Here is a 23,085-nt window from a genome sequence, read left to right on the forward strand (position 1 = left end):
CTAGGGACGGCAAGGTATTTAACCACTCTTGACCTAACCAAAGGGTATTGGCAAGTACAGTTAACCGAGAGCGCCAAACAAAAGACAGCTTTTTCAGCGCCAGAGGGCTTGTTTCAGTACAAAATGTTGCCCTTCGGGCTACATGGGGCACCTGCTACCTTCCAAAGAATGATGGACAGGATTCTAAGGCCCCATAGACGGTATGCGGCTGCTTATCTGGATGACGTGGTCATTCATAGTCCTGATTGGCAGTCTCACTTACCCAGGGTACAAGCAGTGTTGGACTCCATCTATAAGGCAGGTTTGACAGCCAACCCAAAAAAGTGTTGTCTAGGCATGGAGGAAGTAAAATATCTGGGATACACCATTGGCAGAGGCCTGATAAAGCCTCAGCTCAATAAAGTTGATGCCATAAAAAACTGGCCACGTCCTCTGAATAAGAAGCAGGTGAGAGCCTTCTTGGGAATTACGGGGTACTACAGGAGGTTTATACCCAACTTTGCCACCATGGCAGTCCCACTGACTGACCTGACCAAAGGCAAACAAAAAGTCATGGTAGAATGGAGTCCTGAGGCAGAGAAAGCTTTTCAGGAGTTGAAAGTACCGTTGTGTTCCCAACCAGTCCTGATGACTCCTAATTTTGAAAGGGAATTCATAGTACAAACTGATGCATCAGAAGTAGGTATAGGAGCGGTCCTGTCCCAGAACAAGGAGGGTGAGGAACACCCTATTTTCTATCTTAGCAGAAAGTTGAATGTACATGAGAGAAACTATGCCACAGTGGAGAAGGAGGCGTTGGCCATAAAGTGGGCGTTAGAGGCTCTCAGGTACTACTTGGTTGGAAGAAAGATCAAATTGATCACTGACCATGCCCCTTTGAAGTGGATGTCCGAAAATAAGGACAGTAATGCGAGAATTACGAGATGGTTCTTGGCGTTACAAACTTTTAAATTTGCAGTGGAACACAGGCCAGGAAGCCAGCTGGCCAATGCAGACGCGTTGTCACGCGTTCATTGTTTGGGGGCTTCAGTTGTTCCGCCCCAAAACAAAGGGGGGGGGGATATGTGATAGGATCACTGGTAAAGTGGTCTGTGGAAGGTACATTTGTCCCAGATTCCGGTCTTATGTGTTCTAAACCCCCAGGAGAAAGTCTGCAGTGTAGCAGGCTTGAGTCTCGGCTTTTTGAAAAGCCGGTTTGGGACCTGGGGGTTGTGGGTGAGAGGAGAGGGAGGGCTCCACCCATGGCCACTCCAGGTTTTGGTTCTCGCAGCCTGGTAACAGGCTTGTTAGGGTTCCCACCTGAGAGTGGCCAATATAAGCCTAGTGTGTTTAGGGCTGAGTGTCTCACCTGGGAGAGCAGGCAGGGAGTTTGCTCAGAGACACTTGAAAACCTGACTGTGAGTGTTGTGCTGTGCCTTTGTTGCTGTTGAGGGCATTAGGCCCTGCCAGGTTCTGGTAGTGAGGGAACCACCTGTGAAGTTAGTGCCCCGACAGGGCTAGGATTTATGTTTATGCTTTCTTTATGTTATTTCTGACATTGTACAATAAAGACTGGCGCCGACCAGCTTGTACTCTCATCCAGACTGGTATGCTGCTTCCCTGCTGCTGTGTGTGTGTGTAAGGAAGGAGACCTCTACCCAGGAGAGGGACCCCTAATCTGACTGTGTCACAATATATATATATATATATATATATATATATATATATATATATTTAATCAACATCTATAAATTATTAAATTAATGCACATTATTAGTTTATAGTTTCATGATATTTCCCTATAATGTAATTCTTGAGACAACTACTATTTACTAATCTCATGCTTTTTATTTATCTTTCAGAGCTTATGTTTCTTTACACCAACTGGAACAAAGAGCGGGCAGACGCAGCTAATTCCTTGTGGACCAGTTGAGTATGGCACCACAGTATCTGCCCATGTAGCCAAATCCCGAAATACTCTGTTAGTAGAAGATATTCTCGGGGTAAGCTTTTCCATGAGTTATCAGATCTTTGCGTTTGGAACTGCTGTATATGTTTTAGGATGTCATTTTTTATTGTATAAAACCTGGCTAGTAGAACAAATGTATTTAATTTTTTCATTCTGAGGTACTCTATCAAATAATTACACTTGTAAATATACATACTGTATATTTAAATACTTTGGGCCTATTCATCATCGGAGGCTGTATGGCCCCCGATCATTATAATCTCGCTGCAAGGGATACTTAAGTATCCAACTCGCTGCGGGGGAAACTTGACACCGGAGCAATGCATCATTGCTTCGGTGCGGGGACAGCTGCACCGAAAAGCAGCTGTCCCCTCTGACCTCATCCCCGTCGACCCGGCAATGCATGCATGACCCGAGGTAGTGAGGAGGCGGCAGAGGGATCCGCTCAGATCCCTCTGCGCATCCCCGGAAGTCCTTCCCATAGGGATCCGAGAACAAGCGCCGCCTGAAGATGGTGCTTGTTCTCGCAAGCAAACTCTGGAAACTTAGTTTTTTTAGCTTGCTGAATATCAGGTGGTCCTACAGAGCCCCTGATGAATGGCCCGGTAACTAAAATCTGTGGAAAATGTTCATTTAGAAGTCCACACCCAAAAAAGGCAGCCAAGCATGCTGGAACTGTACAATAAATTTTAATAACTATGTTAATAGATTACAACTGAATAACCAATCAAATGTTTACTCTAAAATTGTAATCTGTACTAGAAAAAATGCAGTCTAATATGGGTCCCAGGACCAGATTACTGTTCGAAAATATCACCAACTGAATTCAGATTGTTCAATGACTGCCATTCAGTCACAGTTATGCATTCATGTGTAATGTGGTTAATTTTCAAGGAAAATTTTATAAGCAAAGACTATCTATGTTCAATAAAGGATCTTGTACCCTGTATATTTGTATGCTTCCGGTTTCCCTTTTGCATCATTATATATATATATACACAAGTTTACACAAGTTTCAGTTTATGATGAATATAGGATGTCTGTTCCGGAGCTCACCATCTAGTACAGTTCTGTGGTTTAGTGGTAAGGTATATGTCTGACTTTATTGGGGAGGGTTAAGATGCTAATATATAGGAGAGGTTTTTTCAATGTTATTAGGAGTATATCCAGATCTGCAAATTCCTAAAATACAGCAGAGCTCAGGTAAAGAGATGTCAGGTACAGCTACCTCCATTTGTTCACAAGTTGCACAAAGAGACAAAATACAGCTAAAGTAATTTATTATTTATTTATTACCAGGTATTTATATAGCACAATCACATTTCTCAGCGCTTTACAGAGAATATTAGTATAGATGTTTGTGTTGTTGCCTTACTAATGCCTAGCCCAAGGAAATGTTAAAAGTTCCATTTATATGCTACCTCTATATAAAAATAACATTTGCATGAAATAAGGGTTTGTTTATTTCACTCTGTCAAAACAGATTAGGACCTTTTTTGCTATTTATTTTCTCTTACAATCTCCATAGCTACGGAGACGAGGACCAACATACATAAATGCTTACTGAATCTGTCTCCTCCCTCTCCTTTGCATAGAGTGCCACTGACATTAGGGAGGGGCTGCCAGCAAAGAAGAGGATGGAGGCAGATAAAATAAGGTAAATAATTAAATAGTAAGCATTTTTTATCAAATTATGGACTAACCAGCCTAATCTAAAAACTACTGTATCAGAACATGATCATTAATAGTGACAGGACTTGCTGTTGTGAATTCACTACTATACCAATTATGGGTGTGGTATATGAGATAGACAGTAATTAGTTAGACAATGTCTTGATAGACACCAGATGTTAGACTGTCAATAGTTAGACAGGGAAAAAAGTTAGACTCAAACAAAAGTCAGACACACTAAAATTAGACATGTAAAAAGTTTGACAGGTACAAAAGGTCGACAGAGTCAAAAGGTCAACGTGAAAATGGTCGACACAAAAATGGTCGACAATTTTTTTAAAAAAATTTTTTAGCCCTAATCTTCACCCTAATTCCTAACCCTCCCTCCTGGTGCCTAACCCTAACAATCTGGGTAAGTGCCTAACCCTAACCATGGGGGTAAGTGCCTAACCCTAACCCTCCAGTAAGTACCTAACCATAATCCTAAAAAAAAATGTCTCGACCATGTTTGTGTCGATCTTTTTCATGTCGAACTTTTGACCCTGTCGCTCTTTTGTACCTGTCAAACTTTTTGCATGTCGAACTTTAGTGTGTCTGACTTTTGTCTGTATCGAACTTTTATCCTTGTCTATTAACTGTCTAACATCTAGTGTCTATCTAGACATTGTCTAACTAATTACTGTCTGTCTATTGTACGGAACCCACCATGATATCATTTATACGGAAACAAAATTTTAATTACTGTGGCATTTATCTGTCCAAATAAACATTTGCAGTAGTAATAGCATAACATTGATGACCACCTTCCTTTGCATACAAATCTTTGGTTTAACTTTTGTGTTTAAAAAACAGTTTTTTTATTTTTAAGCTAACTTTACAGGGTGTCAGAGTTTATTGTTCAGTAAAACTTGACTCACAGTTAAATTGTGAAAATATACTAATTTATAGCATTTATTGTGCAATATAGCCCAAGGCTACATTTTAATACTCTTGGATGGCTACTATATTTTTACTCACGCCACCCTTTCCCTTCTTAGTGCCCCTTTCTTGAAAGCGACAGGTGACTCCCAATTTATTTCTTGTTGGTAGATAATTGACAGATTATCAAATTGGTTGATTTTGATTTGACCATCTTCAGTGATGCTTTAATTAGGCAGAATAATGCTCTTATATATTCCAACATATGAATGCTAAATTTAGTCTAATCTATTTGGACTTTTGTTAGGAAAAAACAATGTTCCATTGTAGTGTTTTGGTTGACTGTCATTGACTAGGCTATACATCTTACAACATGTTAGTGCCACTGTCCCTAGTGATATCCATGAAAAGGTTTAGCCCGAGATTAATGGCAAAATTAATATATAGGAGAGGTTTTTTCAATGCAGAATAATATTTAAAATATGCTCGAGTCTTTTGAATTGCTTCATAAGACCAGTGGCTGAAAGTGCAGTGGGCATTTTGGGTGGCCAACAATTTAATACTGAAGTAACTGCCTGAAGGTTGCTGGTAGTTTGGGATTAGATAATTTCATTTTAAATGAATGTGTTTGTATGTTTTAAATTCTCTATCTTTTAGGATGAAAGGTTTCCTAAAGGTACAGGACTGGACTCAGGGACTCGTATTCAGTCTGTTCTTTGCTTACCAATTGTTACAGCAATTGGAGATCTTATTGGGATTCTGGAACTTCATAGGCATTGGGGAAGGGAAGCCTTCCGTCTGTGCCATCAACAGGTAAACTTAAAATATAAATACAAAAGTAATTGAACAGTGCACTTCTCCTTATCTACACATTGTGAACTCATTTTGAACATAAGTTGTGTCATGGATATTGAAATAAGAATTACATGCAGTTAGTGTATGTTGGTTGTCATGCATGCATATTCTTATGAAGTCTAGTTTATTTGGTCAAACTGGAGTCCTATGAGCAAATATCACTATAACCCACTATATACTAAAAAATTATCTCAATAGACAGAAATTACACACAGCACAGTTGGTGTGGTAGTCAGGACTACTGCCTCTCAGTATTGAGGTTTTGGGTTCAATTGCCACCAAACTCCTAAATGTGTGAAGATTGTATGTTCTCCCCGTGTGATGAGTACACTATTTGTGATGAGTACACTATTAAAAACTTAGCAAAATGACATTAACAAATTGAATACTTTTGAGTTAGATTATTTTGATGCTCATAAAAACATGAAAATAAACTGTGTGCTAACCACTGGCAAAATAATAGTACAATTGTTCAGGGAGAACACTGGAGCTAGGCCTCTGGGTAGGCAGTAGGATTTATAGGCCTTTTTCTAGCTATTACCTTTGTACTATCTGTAATATTTTTTAAGTGAAAACTTGTATTTATATAGGCATATTCATATGCAATCACTATTTTGCCTTTTTCTTAAAACTTTTATTTTAATTACTTAATGTACTGTAAGAATTAGAGAATCATAACTGTATGTTTCTGATTGCTGGTTTACAATGTGTGTATACAAAAGGTCCTTTATTTGCCTTTTTTTTTTTTTCCAAATACCATTACTACTTCTAGTATTCTTAATCTCTTTCTAACAGGTTGCAATTTAAGCAATAAATTTATATATTATGTATATATTTTTTTGTTTTGTAAGGTCGCAACAGCTAACCTTGCATGGGCATCAGTAGCAATACATCAAGTCCAAGTAAGTACCTACTTTTCCTTGCCAGTTCCTTGGAAAAACATTGACGTATATGTTGTAGTAGGGTGATAAGATGTGCACTTAATCCAGCTGTAAAGCTCAACCTTGTTTAACATCTGTCTTTATATTTTATTGTTATGAATCATTTTTTAGGTATGCAGAGGATTGGCAAAACAAACTGAGCTAAATGACTTTCTACTAGATGTGTCTAAGTAAGTACCTAACTCTGAAGTTATTACATATACAATAATTGTACTATCATGTTATACCATTACGGATTACTATTATTGTATATTATTATATATCATCATTATTGGGTCTATTGAGCAAGAGCGACGATGTTGCCCAGAATATTACCGGGCAACATCATCACAAGTTTTTATCAATTATGATAAAATATGGCTGCTATTCAGCAATATTTTGTGCAGAGTCAGCAGTTGCGGTAACACGCTGTCCCTGCGATGTCACAGAAGGCATTGTTTTCAGGATTCCGAAAACAATCCCTTCTGTTTGTTCCTTTGCGCATGCTCAGTCATGCACTCCGGAAAAGTCTCCGTCCTGGCCTCCCGGTGACCGCCGACGGGGTAAGTACAGCACTAGCCTATCCAAATTGATTGATATGTGTATACAGGCTTCATACTAGCCTGTATACATGTATATGTATGTGCTTTTATATTTAACATTTATATATAAATGTTAAATATAATCACACCTAAATATACATGTATACAGGCTAGTATAAATCCTGTATACACATATCAATCAATTTGGACAGGCTAGTGCTGTACTTACCCCGTCGGTGGTCACCGCAAGCAGGGACAGAGACTTTTCCAAAGAGATTTAAAAGGCTCTAGTTGGACTTACCGGTCGGCAATCACCGGGAAGCAGGCGTGGAGACTGGGCAGGATTACAAGATGCTGCAGGGACTTATGGGAAAATTCCCCTCTGTCCCTGCAGTTTTCGGGATATTTAAGTATTTTCTTCATATAACCCCATTCTGAGATGGCGTTATATGAAGTAAATATTTATCGAGTGATTAAACACTTTTTGCTTTGCTGAATATCAAAAAGCGTTAAAGCACTGTAGAGATCAATGGCATGATCCCTACAGTGCAGTTCTCGGCGAGATGGGAATTAGTGGAGAAGATTATTGCGTTATCTTCTCCATTATCCCATTGCTGAAAAGGAGATTTACGTAGAAAATACGGAAATCATAGTTTCCGGATTTTTTATGTAAAAAAAAATTAACTCTGTATAGACCCCAATATATTACATATAATTAATTCAAAAGATTTGAAAAACACCTGCTTCAATAAGCATGTAAGGGCCTGATTCAGACCCGCTCGCAAGTGGGTCGATGGTGCCCTAGTGCGCATGACCACGATGGAGGGAGCTCCATCGTGCGCATGCGCGAGACCCGGGGAGCGACGGGGAAGCCGTCGCTCCAGGTCTCGCACCAAAGAGGGCGTACTGTCGTGGTTGATTGACAGCACGCCCCCTTTGGTGGGCGTGCCGGGGGTGTGGCTGCCAGACGGAGGCGTTCCCATGGGAACGCCTACCGTCTGGGTCCGGCCCCACTGACATCACTAGTGATGTTAGTGGGAGTGATTTTGGCTCTGATAGAGCCAAAATCACTCTAGGGCTTGCGGTCACCGAGACCCTACCGCAGGGTCTCGTCGCAAGCCCGATGGTCGCGATGGTCTTGACCATCGCGACCATCATCATGGACGCTCGCATAAGCTGTGGGTGGTAACCCACAGCTATGCGAGCGTCCAAGAGGCCGCTCCACGTTTAGGTAGGAGGGCCCTGATTCAGAGCGAGCGCTCTGGAAAGAGCGTCCGGCTCTGACTCAGGCCCTAAGTTCGATGGAGGTAGGATTGTGCTAATAATGCCAATATATATTTATCTCGCTTTTTAGTGCAGCCCACAATTTATGCCTTGCTAAAACTCCATCTTCTGAGTGATAATATTTGAATATGATGTTTTCCCATTTCCAGTAAAAGTTTTGTTACCCACCATGTATTTCTTTCTATCTCCCCTTTTGTTAACTACTGTAGGTTGTGCAGTGTTACATGGAGAAAAAAAACCCTGGTACCAAGTCTGTTATAGTAATTGCTTGTTATAGCAGGCTTGTCACCCCAAAGTGCAGCATATATATCAGCTATCCCCGTATTATAAGGCGGATATCATTTTGTCCATGTATGGATACAAAAATGGTTTTTAGCATATGAATCAGCAGCTACAGTACTTGTCAAATTGTTACCATTCTCTGACACACTCACTACATAAATAGGATATTTTTGTTACCCCATGCAAATAGAACATTTTCAGAGAAAGGAAAGATACCTCAAGAATCTTATGGTGAATGAGCATTGCAATTCATTTCATGATCCCATGAACTAACATTTTGTAAAATAAAAGCTTTGTACACACCTGAAATATAGATCTACAGATCGACTAATCTGCAGATATATTTGCAGATGATTATTGTTCACACACACTGAGCAACCATCACTGCCATCTGGCTAGGGGTCATGTTGTGCCCCCTTCCCCGGCAGCCTGTGCAGCATGTATGGGCAGTCCGACCGCAGGTACACACTGCATAATGTGCAGATATATCTGCAGATATATTTGCCATCGGCTGTGACACACAGATGACGCGATATATCTGTGAATGAAGTCATTCACAGACATGGTGTCTGTACACACTGGCCGACGCACACATGATATATTGTTATATTGAACGGCCAATATGTCGGCCAGTATGTACCCAGCAAAAGAGTCACACAAGTTGTTACTTGGGAAATATATTTATTTACAATTACACAATCAAATATTTCTTGTGAACATTTTAAAACTATAACATCATGAAGAGATATGCACATATAGATTAGGTTACTACATGAGCCCCAGGCAGCTTGGTGGTTTTTTATTATACTTAATTTTCTTCTTGAACTAATTTTTTGTATATTTCAGTGTTTTATCTATTCATATTGGAATTTTTTAATAGCCAATAAAAATTATATTTTAATATGAGGGCTTATACAAATAACAATTCTTCTAATAATAAAGATGTCTACTCATTGTCAAAGATAGCACCCCCTACTCAGAAATTAATCTAGAAGCAAAGCAGATATCCGTATTGTGTAGATCCTTTCTATTTCTATCTCTCTATCAGACAGATATACTGTAAGTACCAGTGCGGACAAGTGTATTTTCTTTTCTAATTGTACTCTATGGGGTACTATCCAAGAAGTTGTGTTCCATGTAGAATACTTTAGGCAATGTTCTTGCTTATAAAGTAAAAGTAAACTGTGTCTACAATTCAGAAATATTATCATGCAATTAAATGACTTTCTCCCACGTGTTTTCCTCTGGTTGAAATTATGATGATTTTTTTTTATTTTTTTGCAGAACATATTTTGATAACATAGTTGCAATAGATTCTTTACTTGAACATATTATGGTAAGACATTATTTTATGATCTACATTACCATTCTGGGATTGACTATACTTTATCTCGAATAGCTTATATTCCACAATGTTCACACTTTTCAAGATCATATGATGTCATTTAGAGACCTGTCTAATAACAGCAAACTTACCAGCTTTATCCTAATTTCCAGGTCTCAAAAGTTGGTCTCTCTCAATGTTTGTCTCCCTTTGTACTCTATAACATTGATTACATTAAAATTGTAATGAAATAATAAAGTAACGGTGCAGTGATTACCTTTGCTGCTTCACATCATTGATGTCAGGGGTTCTATCCCAACCAGGACCCTATCTGTACAGAGTTTGTATGTGCTCCAGATGTATACATTGGTTTCCACTGGGTACTCCACTTTCCTTCCACATTCCAAAAACATACAGGTAGGTTAATTGGCTTCTGACAAAAATTAACCCTAGTGTGAGGGGCAGGGACTGATATGAATGACTAAATAGTCTGTGGAATGTGTGGGCTATATAAATAACTGATCATCAATAAAAATAAATAGTGCAAAATAATCACCATATTTCTGAGAATAGATTACACTTAAAGACCAAAATTGATCTTAATCTCAGTTAGCCCATAAGAAAAAACAATAAGACCTCTGTGTTGAGCAGCAGGTGAATGCCGACACATTATTGTTCTATCAGTGTAATCCTAGTTTTACTGAATTGAGTTAAATTTTGAAGTTGCTCTTATTTAGGTTCTCCATTTTGGGTACAGTATGGACACTATTTTATGAGTCCTATTATGTTTGTTGTAACTTAAGTCTTGGTTTTGTTAATTTCACTTGAAATTCCTGTTGCTAAACTGGACATTTAAACACATTTTAAAGAGAATTACCTTTTGAGACAAATATTTGACTGACTTAGGGGGGAATTCCATAAACCCTGCAGATAATTACCCGCACTGTGCGGGGAAATGCTATTGGTAAATCAAGGGTTATGAACGGAAACCCACTGATTCAGGATCTCATTCAGACCCACTCGCGAGTGCTGAGCGCTCGCAAGCGGGTCGATGTTTCCCAAATGCGCATGCGCACAACGGAGGCACCTCCGTAGTGCGCATGCGCGAGCCCCTTCTAACGACGGGGTAGCCGTCGTTATGGGTCTCGCAACAAAGGGGGCGTGCTGTCGATGGTGATTGACAGCACGCCTCCTTTGGTGGGCGTGCCGGGGGCGTGGCTGCCCTGATGGAGGCGTTCCCATGGGAACGCCTACCGTTTGGGTCCGGCCCCACTGACATCACTAGTGATGTCAGTGGGAGTGATTTTGGCTCTGATAGAGCCAAAATCACTCCAGGGCTTGCGGCAACGAGACCCTACCGCAAGGGTCTCGTCGCAAGCCCGATGGTCGTAATGGTCTTGACCATCGTGACCATCATCATGGACGCTCGCATAAGCTGTGGGTGGTAACCCACAGCTATGCGAGCATCCAAGAGGCCGCCTCGCAAAAAAAAAAAACACGCCCTGATTCAGAGCGGGCGCTCGTTCAAAGTGTCCGGCTCTGAATCAGACCCTCAGTTCAAACTGTGGATTATATGGGTTTCCCCATGCGATAAACCCTTGATGGAGATTTTTCTCATGGACTTTTCTTTGCAGCTTCTGAAGCTGAAAGGAAAAGTCCACCACTGGGAAATAATGCTCAGGGTTAACCATACTGATTTGAATTGCTGGTTGTGGGTAATTGAGTTCCCCCCTTAAAGTCACTGAAAGACAAAACTTTTCCCTCCATACTCCTAAGAGTTGGCTAGCATGAATTATTTTGCTGGACATGACTCAGCCGCTCCACTGATAGCTGTTGTATTGACTGTGTTCTCAGTGGTCTAGACCAGTGTTTCCCAAATCCATTCCTCATGGCTCACTCAGACCAGGCATTAGGGGTATCCCTGCTTCAGTACAGGTAGGTAAATTAATAAAGCTACCTGTGCTCCTGCATGGATATCTTTATTGCCTGAACTGTGAGTGGGGACCAGGTTTAGGAAACACTGGTCTAGAGCAATGAAAGCCTAGACATGGTGCAGTGGTCGAGAGAAAAAGTGCTTCTCAATGACAGTTTAACATACAGGTATATTCTTTATTACAGACTTTCCCTGGGGAACAAGTTGATAGAGGTTTTTAATTTATTAATATCTGATCAATTATGTTACTTCTACCCTTATAAAGATAAGGTCTCCCATCACAGACTAACATACTACTAAGAACATGTGAATGTACTGTGCTTTTTGGATGATTGCCTGCTACAGATCTACAGTGTATATACGAGGGTTGTCCAAAAAGTAATGCCTAAATGCTCATAACTCTAAAATAATATGCAACATTTATTTGAAACTTTGTCAGTTTGTAGTTTAATATGTCTGCTAGCTATTTAGAGGGAATGGGTATGAAATCCCGATTCCCGTCAGCCCGACAAGAGCAGAGTTAGAAGCAGCGGAAGCCCGACAGCACTGTAAATCCCGGTTGTGAATAGGTAAGTATCTACTAACCTAACCCTAACTTCCCCCCCAAGTGCCTAACCCTAACCACCCCCTTCCCCGCTGCCTAAACCTAAGTCCCCCTGGGGGGGTGCCTAAGCCTAAGTCCCCCCTGGGGGTGCCTAACCCTAACCCTCCCTCCACCTAGCCTAACCCTCCCGGGGGGGTGCCTAACCCTAAGTCCCCCCCGGGAGCCCTAAACCTAACCCTCCCCCCCCCGCGGCTGTCCGCTCGCGGCGCCCTGCATCATTACGATCGGGATGCCGGGCGCCGGTCTCCCGGCGTCGGGGAAATGCGGGCGTCTACATCTAGATGCCCGGCATTTCACCCTTGCCGGGATATGACAGTCGGGAAGCCGGCTGCCGGTATTTAGGCAGTCGGCTTCCCGATTGCTTCCCATTTAGAGTTATATAGTATTTTTGTGTAGGTAGTCCAAGAAATACCATGGAATCCAAGATGAAAGAGCCATCATTGAATTTCTGGAAAAAAAAGGCTGCAGTCCTATAGAAATCCACAGAAGACTGAAAAAAGTGTATGGTGAGCATACAATTGACTATAGCAATGTCAGAAGGTGGATGAAGTTTTTTCAGTCGGGAGAATCGTCCATGTGCTACAAACCTCGTGGTGGCAGACCATCAACTGCAGTGACAGCACAAAGTCGATGCCATGATTCAGAAAGACTGTCGTGTGACCATCAGAGATATCAGTGATGAACTTGAGTATAGCCATGGCACTGTAGAAACACTACGACAATACCAGACCTAACACTTCGATGGCAACATCTGCAGCCATTGCCAAAATGGGGAGGGCAATAATGCCACATCCACCATAGAGTCCTGATTTGGCCCCTTCTTACTTTCATCTGTTTGGCCCTCTCAAATACTGTCTCTGGGGTCAACATTTTGGAGACATAGAGGTTGTTAAAATAGTCATACGTTCCTGGGTCAAACACCAACCACTGGAATTTTTCCAAAGTGGATTCACAGCTTGGGTTGAGAGGTGGAGAAAATGTTTGAGGGCAGATGGTGAATATTTTGAGTAGAGTCATTCTGTCAAAGTATTTTACTGCAAATTTTCAAAACTGTATCTATAATAAAATTTTAGTTGTGAGCATTTAGGCATTACTTTTTGAACAACCCTAGTATTTTAACCTTTTATTTTAACCTTTCCTTTCTTTCTAAAATTTTGGGTGTTGTAAACGAAGAGGGAAATTTATCAAAGCTTGGAAAGCGATAAAGTGGACAGACATAAAGTACCAACCAATCGGATCCTGTCATGTTTCCAACACGGCCTGTAAAATAGCAGTTAGGAGCTGATTGGTTGGTACTTTCTCACTTTGTCCAAAGTACATGTTTTTCATTTGATTATATTTATTTAAAGTAAAATATACTCCATTTATAGACTACAGTAAATTAATGTATACATGCATTATACTTTAAAATGTAACTGCACTTTGCACCTTCAACTGGCTCCCAGATTTAGAGTGAAGGCAAAAAAGGTCTGGGACCTCTAATCATGTTGAAATAATTGATAAATACCTATGTATAGCATTTATAAAATATTCAGTTAGCAAGATTAAAGCAAAGCCAAAGATGATTCCTTTTCTTGCAGGTATATGCAAAGAACCTAGTGAATGCAGATCGCTGTGCACTCTTTCAGGTAGACCACAAAAATAAAGAATTATATTCTGATCTTTTTGACATCGGTGAAGAAGATGAAGGAAAGCCAGTTTTTAAGAAGACCAAAGAAATCAGGTGAAAAGTGCATCCTATTCATAATAAACATACCTACAAGGTATGAGCATGTTTTATCAGTTTCTGTCATATGCACATTTGGTGCTACAATAAAATAGTGTAAAATGCAATGAAACGAACCGCAACATCACAAGCAGTTTATATATACATACATATATATAATATATATATTTTCTCAATTACCAATTAAGCGCTAAGACAGCCACAATAGTTAATAATTTATCCAATAATATACAGGTTGAGTCTCCCATATCCAAATACTCCGAAATACGGAATCATTTTGGGATGACCGAGATAATGAAACCTTTGATTTTTGATGGATTAATGTACACAAACTTTGTCTAAAGCACAAATTATTAAAAATATTGTATAAAATTACCTTCAGGCTGTGTGTATAAGGTGTATATGAAACATAAATTAATTTCATTTCTGTACACAAACTTTGCTTGAGCCACAAAATTATTGAAAATATTGTATACAATTACCTGCAGGCTGTGTGTATAAGGTGTATATAACACATAAATGCATTCTGTGTGTATATTTGGGTCCCATTCCCAATATATATCATTATGATATGCAAATGTTCCAAAATACAGAATTTTTCGTTATCCAAAATGCCCCTGGTCCTAAGCATTTTGGATATGGGATAGTCAACCTGTATTTGTGTATTCCAAGCAGCAATTCTGAAATTAGACCTCTCTGTCTCCAGAGGTAAGAAAGTGACATAAGAATTATGATAACCTGAGGAGCGCTTAATATTCACAATTTCAATCCCCTTTGGTGATACAATATTGATATAGATATAGATTATGAGTTAATGGAAGATGACAGTTGACACACAAACCACTTTAATCATTCCAAAACACTTTATTAAAATTAAAAAAATACATAAAACTTTTCTTAAAATATAAACTGTTATTATCCCAATTATAAGGAACAGGATTATTGAAAAAAACTTTGTCAATAGTGACAACAATCATCCAACGCGTTTCGTCGACTTCTCTAATGTTTCTTTAACAAAAATATCTTCCTTATTTACTTGCTCCTGTGCAAATCCCAGTCTTTTCTAACACTTCTTTAACCTGATAAGAAGAATAGTCCTCCACATTTGTGAATCTGGGAGTGAATCACTAGATATTTTTGTTAAAAAAACATTAGAGAAGTCTGGGATTTGTATATGATCTGTTATACAACAGGAGCAAGCAATTAAGGAGATATTTTGTTCTCAGTATAAGCATATACACCTCATTAACATCTAAAGGTGGTTTTTTTCAAAATGAAGATCCAAATCTGGGAGACCAGAATTTAAGTCTGAAAGATGGAACAAACTTGATATGTTGCTATAATTAAGGATTTAAAAAATACTCAGGAGCTGTCTAACGAATCAACCAGTATTAGCTGTCATTAAAAGGGCAGTCTCTTACACATTTTGAGACCAGCAAGTCAAAAACGCCACAGAACCCCTGATGTAGTTGTGATCGACAAAACGCATTGGTTGATTGGTGGTTCTATATTGATATCAATATAGAATCACCAAAGGGGATAGAAATTGTGAATATTAAGAGCTCCTCAGGTTATCATTTAATTTAAATATATATTTTATTCATTTTTAACATTCAACATCCTGGCATTTACATTTCAAACAGTGACCAACTTACAATGTGTTCATAAAGTTTATAGTTAACTTTACCCATATCCCCTTTAAAAAGTACTTTAAAAAAAAAAATGTTTTTATTATTTTTGTTCTGTCAGATATCAGCTGCTGTGGAGCACGATTTTTCTATTGCACATGTGACTTAAGTCGCACCGCGCATGCATCCAGATTTTTAGAGCAGAGATGTATTAAGCCTTGAGAAAATATAAAGTAGAGAGTGATAAGTACCAACCAGTCAGCTCCTAACTGTCATTTTTGAAACAGAACCTGTAAAGTGACAGCAGCTGATTGGTATCAGTCTCCACTTTATCACTTTTCAAGCCTTAGTACATCTCCCCGAGAGTCACAGTAGTGATTCAGATGCACTGTGTCTGAAATGTATTAGAGATACATTCCTGGTCAGTGACAGTGATGTGGCTAATCAGATGCACAGATGCTGCATCTTATGGGCGTGTCGCTGAATGTTGTTGCATACAAAGACTCTTCACCAAGTGGTATCTCATCGTCTAAAGATGCTCTAAGTGGGTCTCTCAGTCCTTGTATGTTTGGACGCACACCACTCTTTGCAGCAGCATTAGCATGCAGAATCAACTACTGCGAAATACACGGACTCAGGGGCATCCTGCATCCATTTATTCAATACTTACCTCTTAGGAGTCCCTTGTCAGCGGTAGCAGCGCTGTACAAATAACTGGCAAATACACCCCTGCATGGACACGGCTGCTGCATGAACAAATCAGGCCCATAGTCTTCAGCAGGGCTGTAGCTAGGGGTGTGCAAGCAGTGCAGCCACACAGAGCACAACACTATGTAGGTGGCACCACCGCTCACCTTCGGCTCCCTCATTTGGCTAGCAGGGTGCCTAGAATGGCGCTGTTGCAGCTTTTCGAAGCATCCTGAGGATGCTCTTGGCATTGCTGTAATCACTGGCGATTGTGCCCCTTCCCCCTCAGTGTGAAGTCACGTGGGGGCATGGCCTGCACAGGTGCTGGAAGCACTAGTTACGGCACTGGTATTCAGTATGATGGATCTAAAATCAAATTTAGCAATGCAGTTTTCTTCTTCAGGGTCCATAGGGATCCACAGGGATACCATGGGGTGTGTGTGGTTGGAGTGATCCAGGTACCAAACACTTAAAGCTTTAGCTCCCAGGATGCACCGGTCTTTCTCCACATATATCCCGCCCCCCAGCCAAAGGCAGACCAGTTTTTTGTTTGATGCCGGAAGGACCGGTTGCACCTTTATTGATAGGGGGACTGCTTCAGCAGCCCAAGCGCTCATTTCATTAGTTTTTTATTTTCTTGTTTATCTGAGCAACCAGCGCTAGGCGCAAGGCATCCTAATGAGCCCCTGTGCTGCTGCTCAAACTACCTCAGCCAGTGCTGCAACACAGGTGAGTGGTCAGGTGATTATGGCGGGTGCCAGCAGGGCTCTGCTAGCCGCTCCACTGGGGACCCATGGTGGCAGCCAGACAAACTGAGAAGAACAGGTAAGGATATTTCCTGATTGCAGGGAATTGCATTTTGTGCAGTCCTTGTCTGCCGGAGGACGCTGCAGTGGGGTGACTGGTTCATCTGCCCCCCCACTAGACCACCAGGGCAGTCAAAAGCTGGCGGTGGGGGACCTTATAAAGGCCATTGTCACTTGGCAGTTGATGCAGCAGTAGGGAGGTAAGCTCTCCCCCGGAAGCCCCTCCCAAAGTCCAGAGCGTGATCACTCACAAGAGGTTTCCTGCCTTTGAACTGCTCCTCCCTATATAAGATGCTCAGCAACCATTACACAGGGCCTTTCTGAAGCTGTGGGTCTCAGGAAATTCAGGTCCAGTCTCCCTGTATACAGTACCTCTCCTTGGAGCCAGGTTATACAGCACTTAATCCACCAGCCCATCAAGGCTTGAGTAGTTGATTCAGTGCCCAGGTTATGATGCAGTTAGTGGACCGCTTATCAGCCCCCGTGCTCCCTCACCATGGGGTACCCACAGCAGTTACAGCCTACTATGTCTGTACCCCCCCCATACATCTCTCTTGGATGAATGGTTATGCCCACTCAGTGCAGAGTATGGCTCAAACGTATGCCGCCTTTCAGCAAATGTTACAGGCAAACAGACCATTAGCCACCAAAGCACATAGGCGGACTGTTTCATCCTCCCATTATATTGAATTCCCAATTTATTTTAATATATATCAATACAAATTGTTTTAAAATTGTTTATATACCTATGTGTTACAAGTCGCGGTTACGACTTGTTTCCCTCCAGCAATATACCTTCATCTGCCAGTGTTTCTCTTGGAGTCATTCCGTCGGTTGCTAGGTGATCCGGACGCCACAGGATGTCACGTGTGAACCACAACACAGCACGATTGGATCCTTTCCTTATTTGTACACGTTGGTCTTTTGCCGACTATAGCGTTTCCTTTTGGACTCCTCGGCTCTGCTAATCTGTTTTTGTTGTTCCTTATTCCAAGCGGACTTCCATTTACCAGCACACAAGCTGCTCCGGCTCTTTAGCCACACCAGCTCTCGAAGCCGCATCACCTGTTCACAAAGCCATACCTCCGGCTCTCAAGTAGTAACACCGGTTCTCAAGCCGCATCGGCTCTCAAAGCCGCACCATCTGCTCATCAAGCTGCTCCATGTCGTCTCAAGCTGCACCACAGGCTCTCCAGCCGCATCACAAGCCATGCCGGCTATTGAAGCCGCACCATAGGCTCTTAAGGCCGCATGACTGGCTTTTTTGCCACATCATCAACTTACCAGTTGCATCCAAAGTCCCGACTGCATTAGTCACACGATTCAACATAAATCACCTACTATCGCACTTGAAACGCTGGTCTTCCTAGATATCTGTGTAAACCTCTACTACTCCGAGTTTTAGTCCAGACGGCCACTTAAGTACCGGTGAATTATCAGTTCTAAGGGAACAACGGGTGGTTGTTATTGGTGGACGACCTCATTAGCTTGAGCTCTAGCAGGTTTACAGAGAGTGGCCTAGGAAACCGTAACACTATGGGCCTGATTCAGAGCCACTCGCTCTGACAGAGCGCTTGCTCTGAATCAGGGCCGGGCTTTTTTATTTTTGGAGCGGCGCTCGCATAGCTGTGGGTGACCACCCACAGCTATAGCGAGTGGCCATGATGATGGTCGCGATGGTAAAGGCCATCGCGACCATCGGGTTTGCGACGAGATCCTTGTGGTGGGGTCTCGTTCTTCGCAAGCCCCAGAGAGCTTTCGGCTCTAACAGAGCCGGAAGTTCTCCACTGACATCACTTGTGATGTCAGTGGGGCCGCCCCCAAACCGCAGGCGTTCTCATGGGAATGCCTGTTTCGGCAGCCACCCCCCCCCCCCCGGCCCGCCCACCAAAGGGGTGAGCTGTCACTCAACATCGACAGCTCACCCCCTTTGGTGCGAGACCCGGAGCAACCGAGTGCCCGTTGCTAGCCGGATCTCGCGCATGCACACGACGGAGCCGGCTCCATCGTGCGCATGCGCTGTGGGCCACCATCGACCTGGTCGCTCGCAACCGGGTCTGAATCAGGCCCTATGTCTCTAGTGCACCTGATACAATAACTCTTCCATTTTTCTGTATTGTGTTCGTATAATCTATTAAGAGTTTTAGGGAGCACCTCATTGTACTATAAAGAAATTTCTAGGGGTTTTATCACTGAACATAAAAACATTTTTCATTGAGATGAGACTTTATATAATTGGTTAAGGATCATATAACTGGTGCGGGATTGAAATATAAGTTAGTGTTTTGATCCTCCCAGTCTACCCTGCTTTTGGATTTGGATTTTGCCGCATTATCTGAGGAGTTAGATGATGCACAGGTTTCTCCCCCCGGGCCTTCCTCGGGTGAGCAGGACCATCATTCGACAGTGGATGTCCCTTCTCTAGTGAGGGCGGTTAAATCGATTCTGAACATAAAGAATGAGGAAGCACCCCCTAAGCCTAAAACACCAGTGTTTAAATGCCAAATAGTGATTAAGGATGAATTCCCTCAATCAGAACAGCTCACTGAGCTCATGGGGGAACCTTTGGGAACTCCTGGCAAACTGTTCCAGATTCCAAAAGGACTAGTGTCTTTTTACCCTCTCCAACCTGGCGAGTGTACAAAGTGGGAAGTCCCTCCTACAGTGGATTCTCATGTAGCACACGTCAGAAGTTCTATGCTGCCTTTACCATCCACATCCTCTCTTAAAGACGCCACTGATAGATAACTGGAAACTTGTCTTACGCCTGTTTTTTCACATTCTGGCACTGTTACTTGGCAGACTTTGGCCACGGCCTGGGTGGCTAAGGCTATCAAAGGATGGATGGATCCGCTTGAAGACAGTCTGCCATCAGACGCTACCAGGGAACAACTGGCCTACATCTCCCATATCTGGGAAGCGGCCTCTTATTTGGGAAAAGTGGTGTATACTGGACTCCTTGCTTCTAAGGCATCTGTGACCTCTGTAGTCGCTCGCCAGGTCCTTTGGCTTCGATCCTGGAAAGCGGACACATGGTCCAAGAAGGCCCAAGAATCCTTACCTTTCTCTGGAAACATAGTGTTTGGCGCAGAGTTGGACAAAATAGTGGCTACTGTGGCAGCCTAAAAATCTGCCTTTCTGCCTTCAGCAGCTGCCCCTAGGTCTAGCAGACCTAATTTTGGTACTTTCACCCCCAGGGTAAGGCAAAAGGACAGTCCTTTTCCAGGTAGCCTAGTTCTCAGAAACCACGATCCAAGCAGCCTTGGTCAGCCAGACGTCCAGCTTCCAAATCTGACCTGATGGGGAGGTGCTTCCTTCTGGGGGATCCCATGGTGGAAGGCTGACTCCTTCGATTTGCCGACTCCTGGCATCAAACAACAATGGACGCCTGGTTCCGAGAAGTGGTCTCTCAGGGGTATGCCCTCACCTTCTTGAGGCATCCTCCCCAGCTATTTTTTTTTGTACAGGCCCCCCAGCAGACCCTATCAAGGCCCTGACTCTCCAGGAAGCTATTCACTCCCTGCTGAGTTCAGGTGTGATAATACTGGTTCCTTCAGTTCATCGAGGAACTGGTTTTTATTGCACTCTATTTGATTCAGAAGCCGAATGGGTCTCATCTGCCCATTCTGAATCTCAAATCCCTCAACAAATTTTTCAGTGCCCAAGTTCCTCATGTAAACTCTACGATCAATTGTCCTGACTTTGGAGCCTGGGGATTTTGTTTTTTCTAGACATTAGGATACTTGCATGTGCTTATTACTCCAGCCTACCAATGGTTCCTATGGTTTGCTGTCCTGCAGCAACATTACCAGTTTCAGGTGCTGCCCTTTGGTCTATCAATGGCCCCTCGGGTCTTTACCAAAATAATGGCAGTTATGGCGGCCACTTCAGGCATCAGGGACTCTGACTCCTGCCATAGTTAGACAACCGCTTAATCTTGGCACATTCACCAGCTGTTACAACACTATCTCCAGCTAACCATGGACTCTCTGCAAACACACGGCTGGCTCGTCAATTGGTAAAAGTCCACCCTTTCTCCGATACAGTGAATGGTACATCTGGGGGCATCCTGGATTATTAAATACAGAGGATCTTTCTGACATCAAGCAAAATTTTGGCCCTGCAATTGCATGTGCGTAACTTGCTTTACAGTTGGAGGGTATCCATTCACTCAGCGTTGCAGGTCCTGGGGTCCATGGTATCCACCTTTGATGTGGTGGAATACGCCCAGTTCCACTCCAGGCCCCTTCAACAACTGATTCTCTCCCACTGATATGGGCAGTATCATCTGATCCAGTCCCAGATGATCCTACTCTTTCCGGAGGTTTGGCTTTCCCTCTCATGGTGGCTGCAGGTGTCCCATCTGGACAAGAGTTGCCCCTTCCGGATTCCAAATTGGGAGCATCTCCCTACAGAAGCCACCCTTCGCAGATAGGGTGCGGTAACCGGTCATCATACTTTTCAGGGATGGTGGACAATCCAGGAAAGTCGCCTGCCAATAAACATTCTGGAGCTTTGAGCAGTGTACAGAGCACTCACTCGGGCGTAAGACCTTCTCCAGGACAGGCCAGTCCAAATACAGTCTAACAACGCAACTGCGGTAGTCTACCTCAACCATTAGGGAGGCACGCAAAGTCGGGCAGCCATGTGGGAAGTGGCAATCATCCTGGTCTGGGCTGAATGTCCTCTCCCAGCAATCTCTGCAATGTTCATCCCCGGAGTCCTCAACTGGGAAGCAGACTTTCTAAGCCATCAGTGCATACACGCTGGAGAGTGAGCTCTCCACCCAGATGTCTTTCAACTCCTGGTGGACAAATAGGGCCTACCAGAAGTAGACCTCATGGCCTCACATCACAACCACAAGGTCCGCAGGTACAGGGCCAGGACCAGAGACACCTCAGCCGCCTTCGTGGATGCTCTGACAGTGAGTTGGGACTTCAATCTCATACTTCATACCTCTTTCCTATGTTCTCCCTCCTCCCGAGGGTTCTCCAAAAGTCCAAACATGAAGGAGGCATGGTGATACGAATAGCCCCCACCTGGGCCAGGTGCCATTGGTTCACTGACCTATGGAGTCTCTCAATAGAGACTCCTTTTCCACTTCCTCTACGGCAGGATCTGTTAGCGCAGGACCCTTGCTTGCACCCTGACCTACCTTGTCTTTGACGGTGTAGCTCTTGAGTCATCCCTCTTAAGCTCTGAGGGTTTCTCTCACTCTGTAGCCCAGATGATGCTCAAGGCCCGTAAGCCTTCCTCAGCCTGCATCTATTACAGAGTTTGGCACTCTTACTTTCAATGGTGCTCCCCCAGAGGTATGACCCTACAGTTTTTATAGTCTACTGGGTGCTTGCCTTTCTCCAGGCTGGTTTAGACCTCTGCCTCCGCCTGGCTTCCCTTAGAGTTCAGGTTTCTGTACTATCAGTCTGATTCCAGCAAAGGATCGCTCCCCTGTCTAATGTTAGAAGACGGAGAGCACCCTGAAAGAATGTTCTATCTCCCATTGTCCCTTCGGTGGCCCTTTGGGGTTTGTCCTTGGTTCTTTGGTCTCTACAGGATTTCCCATTTGAACCTCTGGACTCAGTAGACATCTAGTGGATGACGGCGAAGGCTTTCTCCACGCTATCTCCTCTGCCCGCAGGGTATCTGATTTGGCAGCGCTCTCTCCTGTCGTTCCCCCTTCCTGATCTTTCATCCGGATAGAGCTGTCCTCCATACCTGGACTGGTTACCTTCCTAAAGTGGTATCCCGGTTGCATTTAATTAAGAAAAAGGTTATTGTGTTTGCCAGGTGGCGCTGGATATACAAAAAGATATAGACCAAAAAATAAAAAATGAGTGAAGAGAAGAATACTCAATCTGTTCCAAAAGATGAAAGAAGTCCTTGCATAATTCACTTTCTATGGGAAATCCAAAGAGTCTCCGGAGATTAATCCAATTGGCACATAGAGAAGAAAAAAA

The 23,085-nt window shown here is 42.7% G+C and overlaps 1 protein-coding gene across 1 annotated transcript in view; it reads left to right on the forward strand.

The window, feature by feature from the left end:
- Positions 1–23,085, forward strand: part of PDE10A (phosphodiesterase 10A) — a 253,134-nt gene that overhangs the window by 136,589 nt on the left and 93,460 nt on the right. Inside the window, exons 6-11 of the mRNA XM_088472542.1 lie at positions 1,842–1,982; positions 5,195–5,350; positions 6,244–6,294; positions 6,445–6,503; positions 9,705–9,756; positions 13,862–14,004. Of these exons, the coding sequence (XP_088328668.1) occupies positions 1,842–1,982; positions 5,195–5,350; positions 6,244–6,294; positions 6,445–6,503; positions 9,705–9,756; positions 13,862–14,004 (602 nt within the window). The remainder of the gene's footprint in view (positions 1–1,841; positions 1,983–5,194; positions 5,351–6,243; positions 6,295–6,444; positions 6,504–9,704; positions 9,757–13,861; positions 14,005–23,085) is intronic.

This window comes from Taudactylus pleione, unplaced genomic scaffold, assembly GCF_031769625.1.
Source record: "Taudactylus pleione unplaced genomic scaffold, aTauple2 ptg000125l, whole genome shotgun sequence".
NCBI lineage: Eukaryota > Metazoa > Chordata > Amphibia > Anura > Myobatrachidae > Taudactylus > Taudactylus pleione.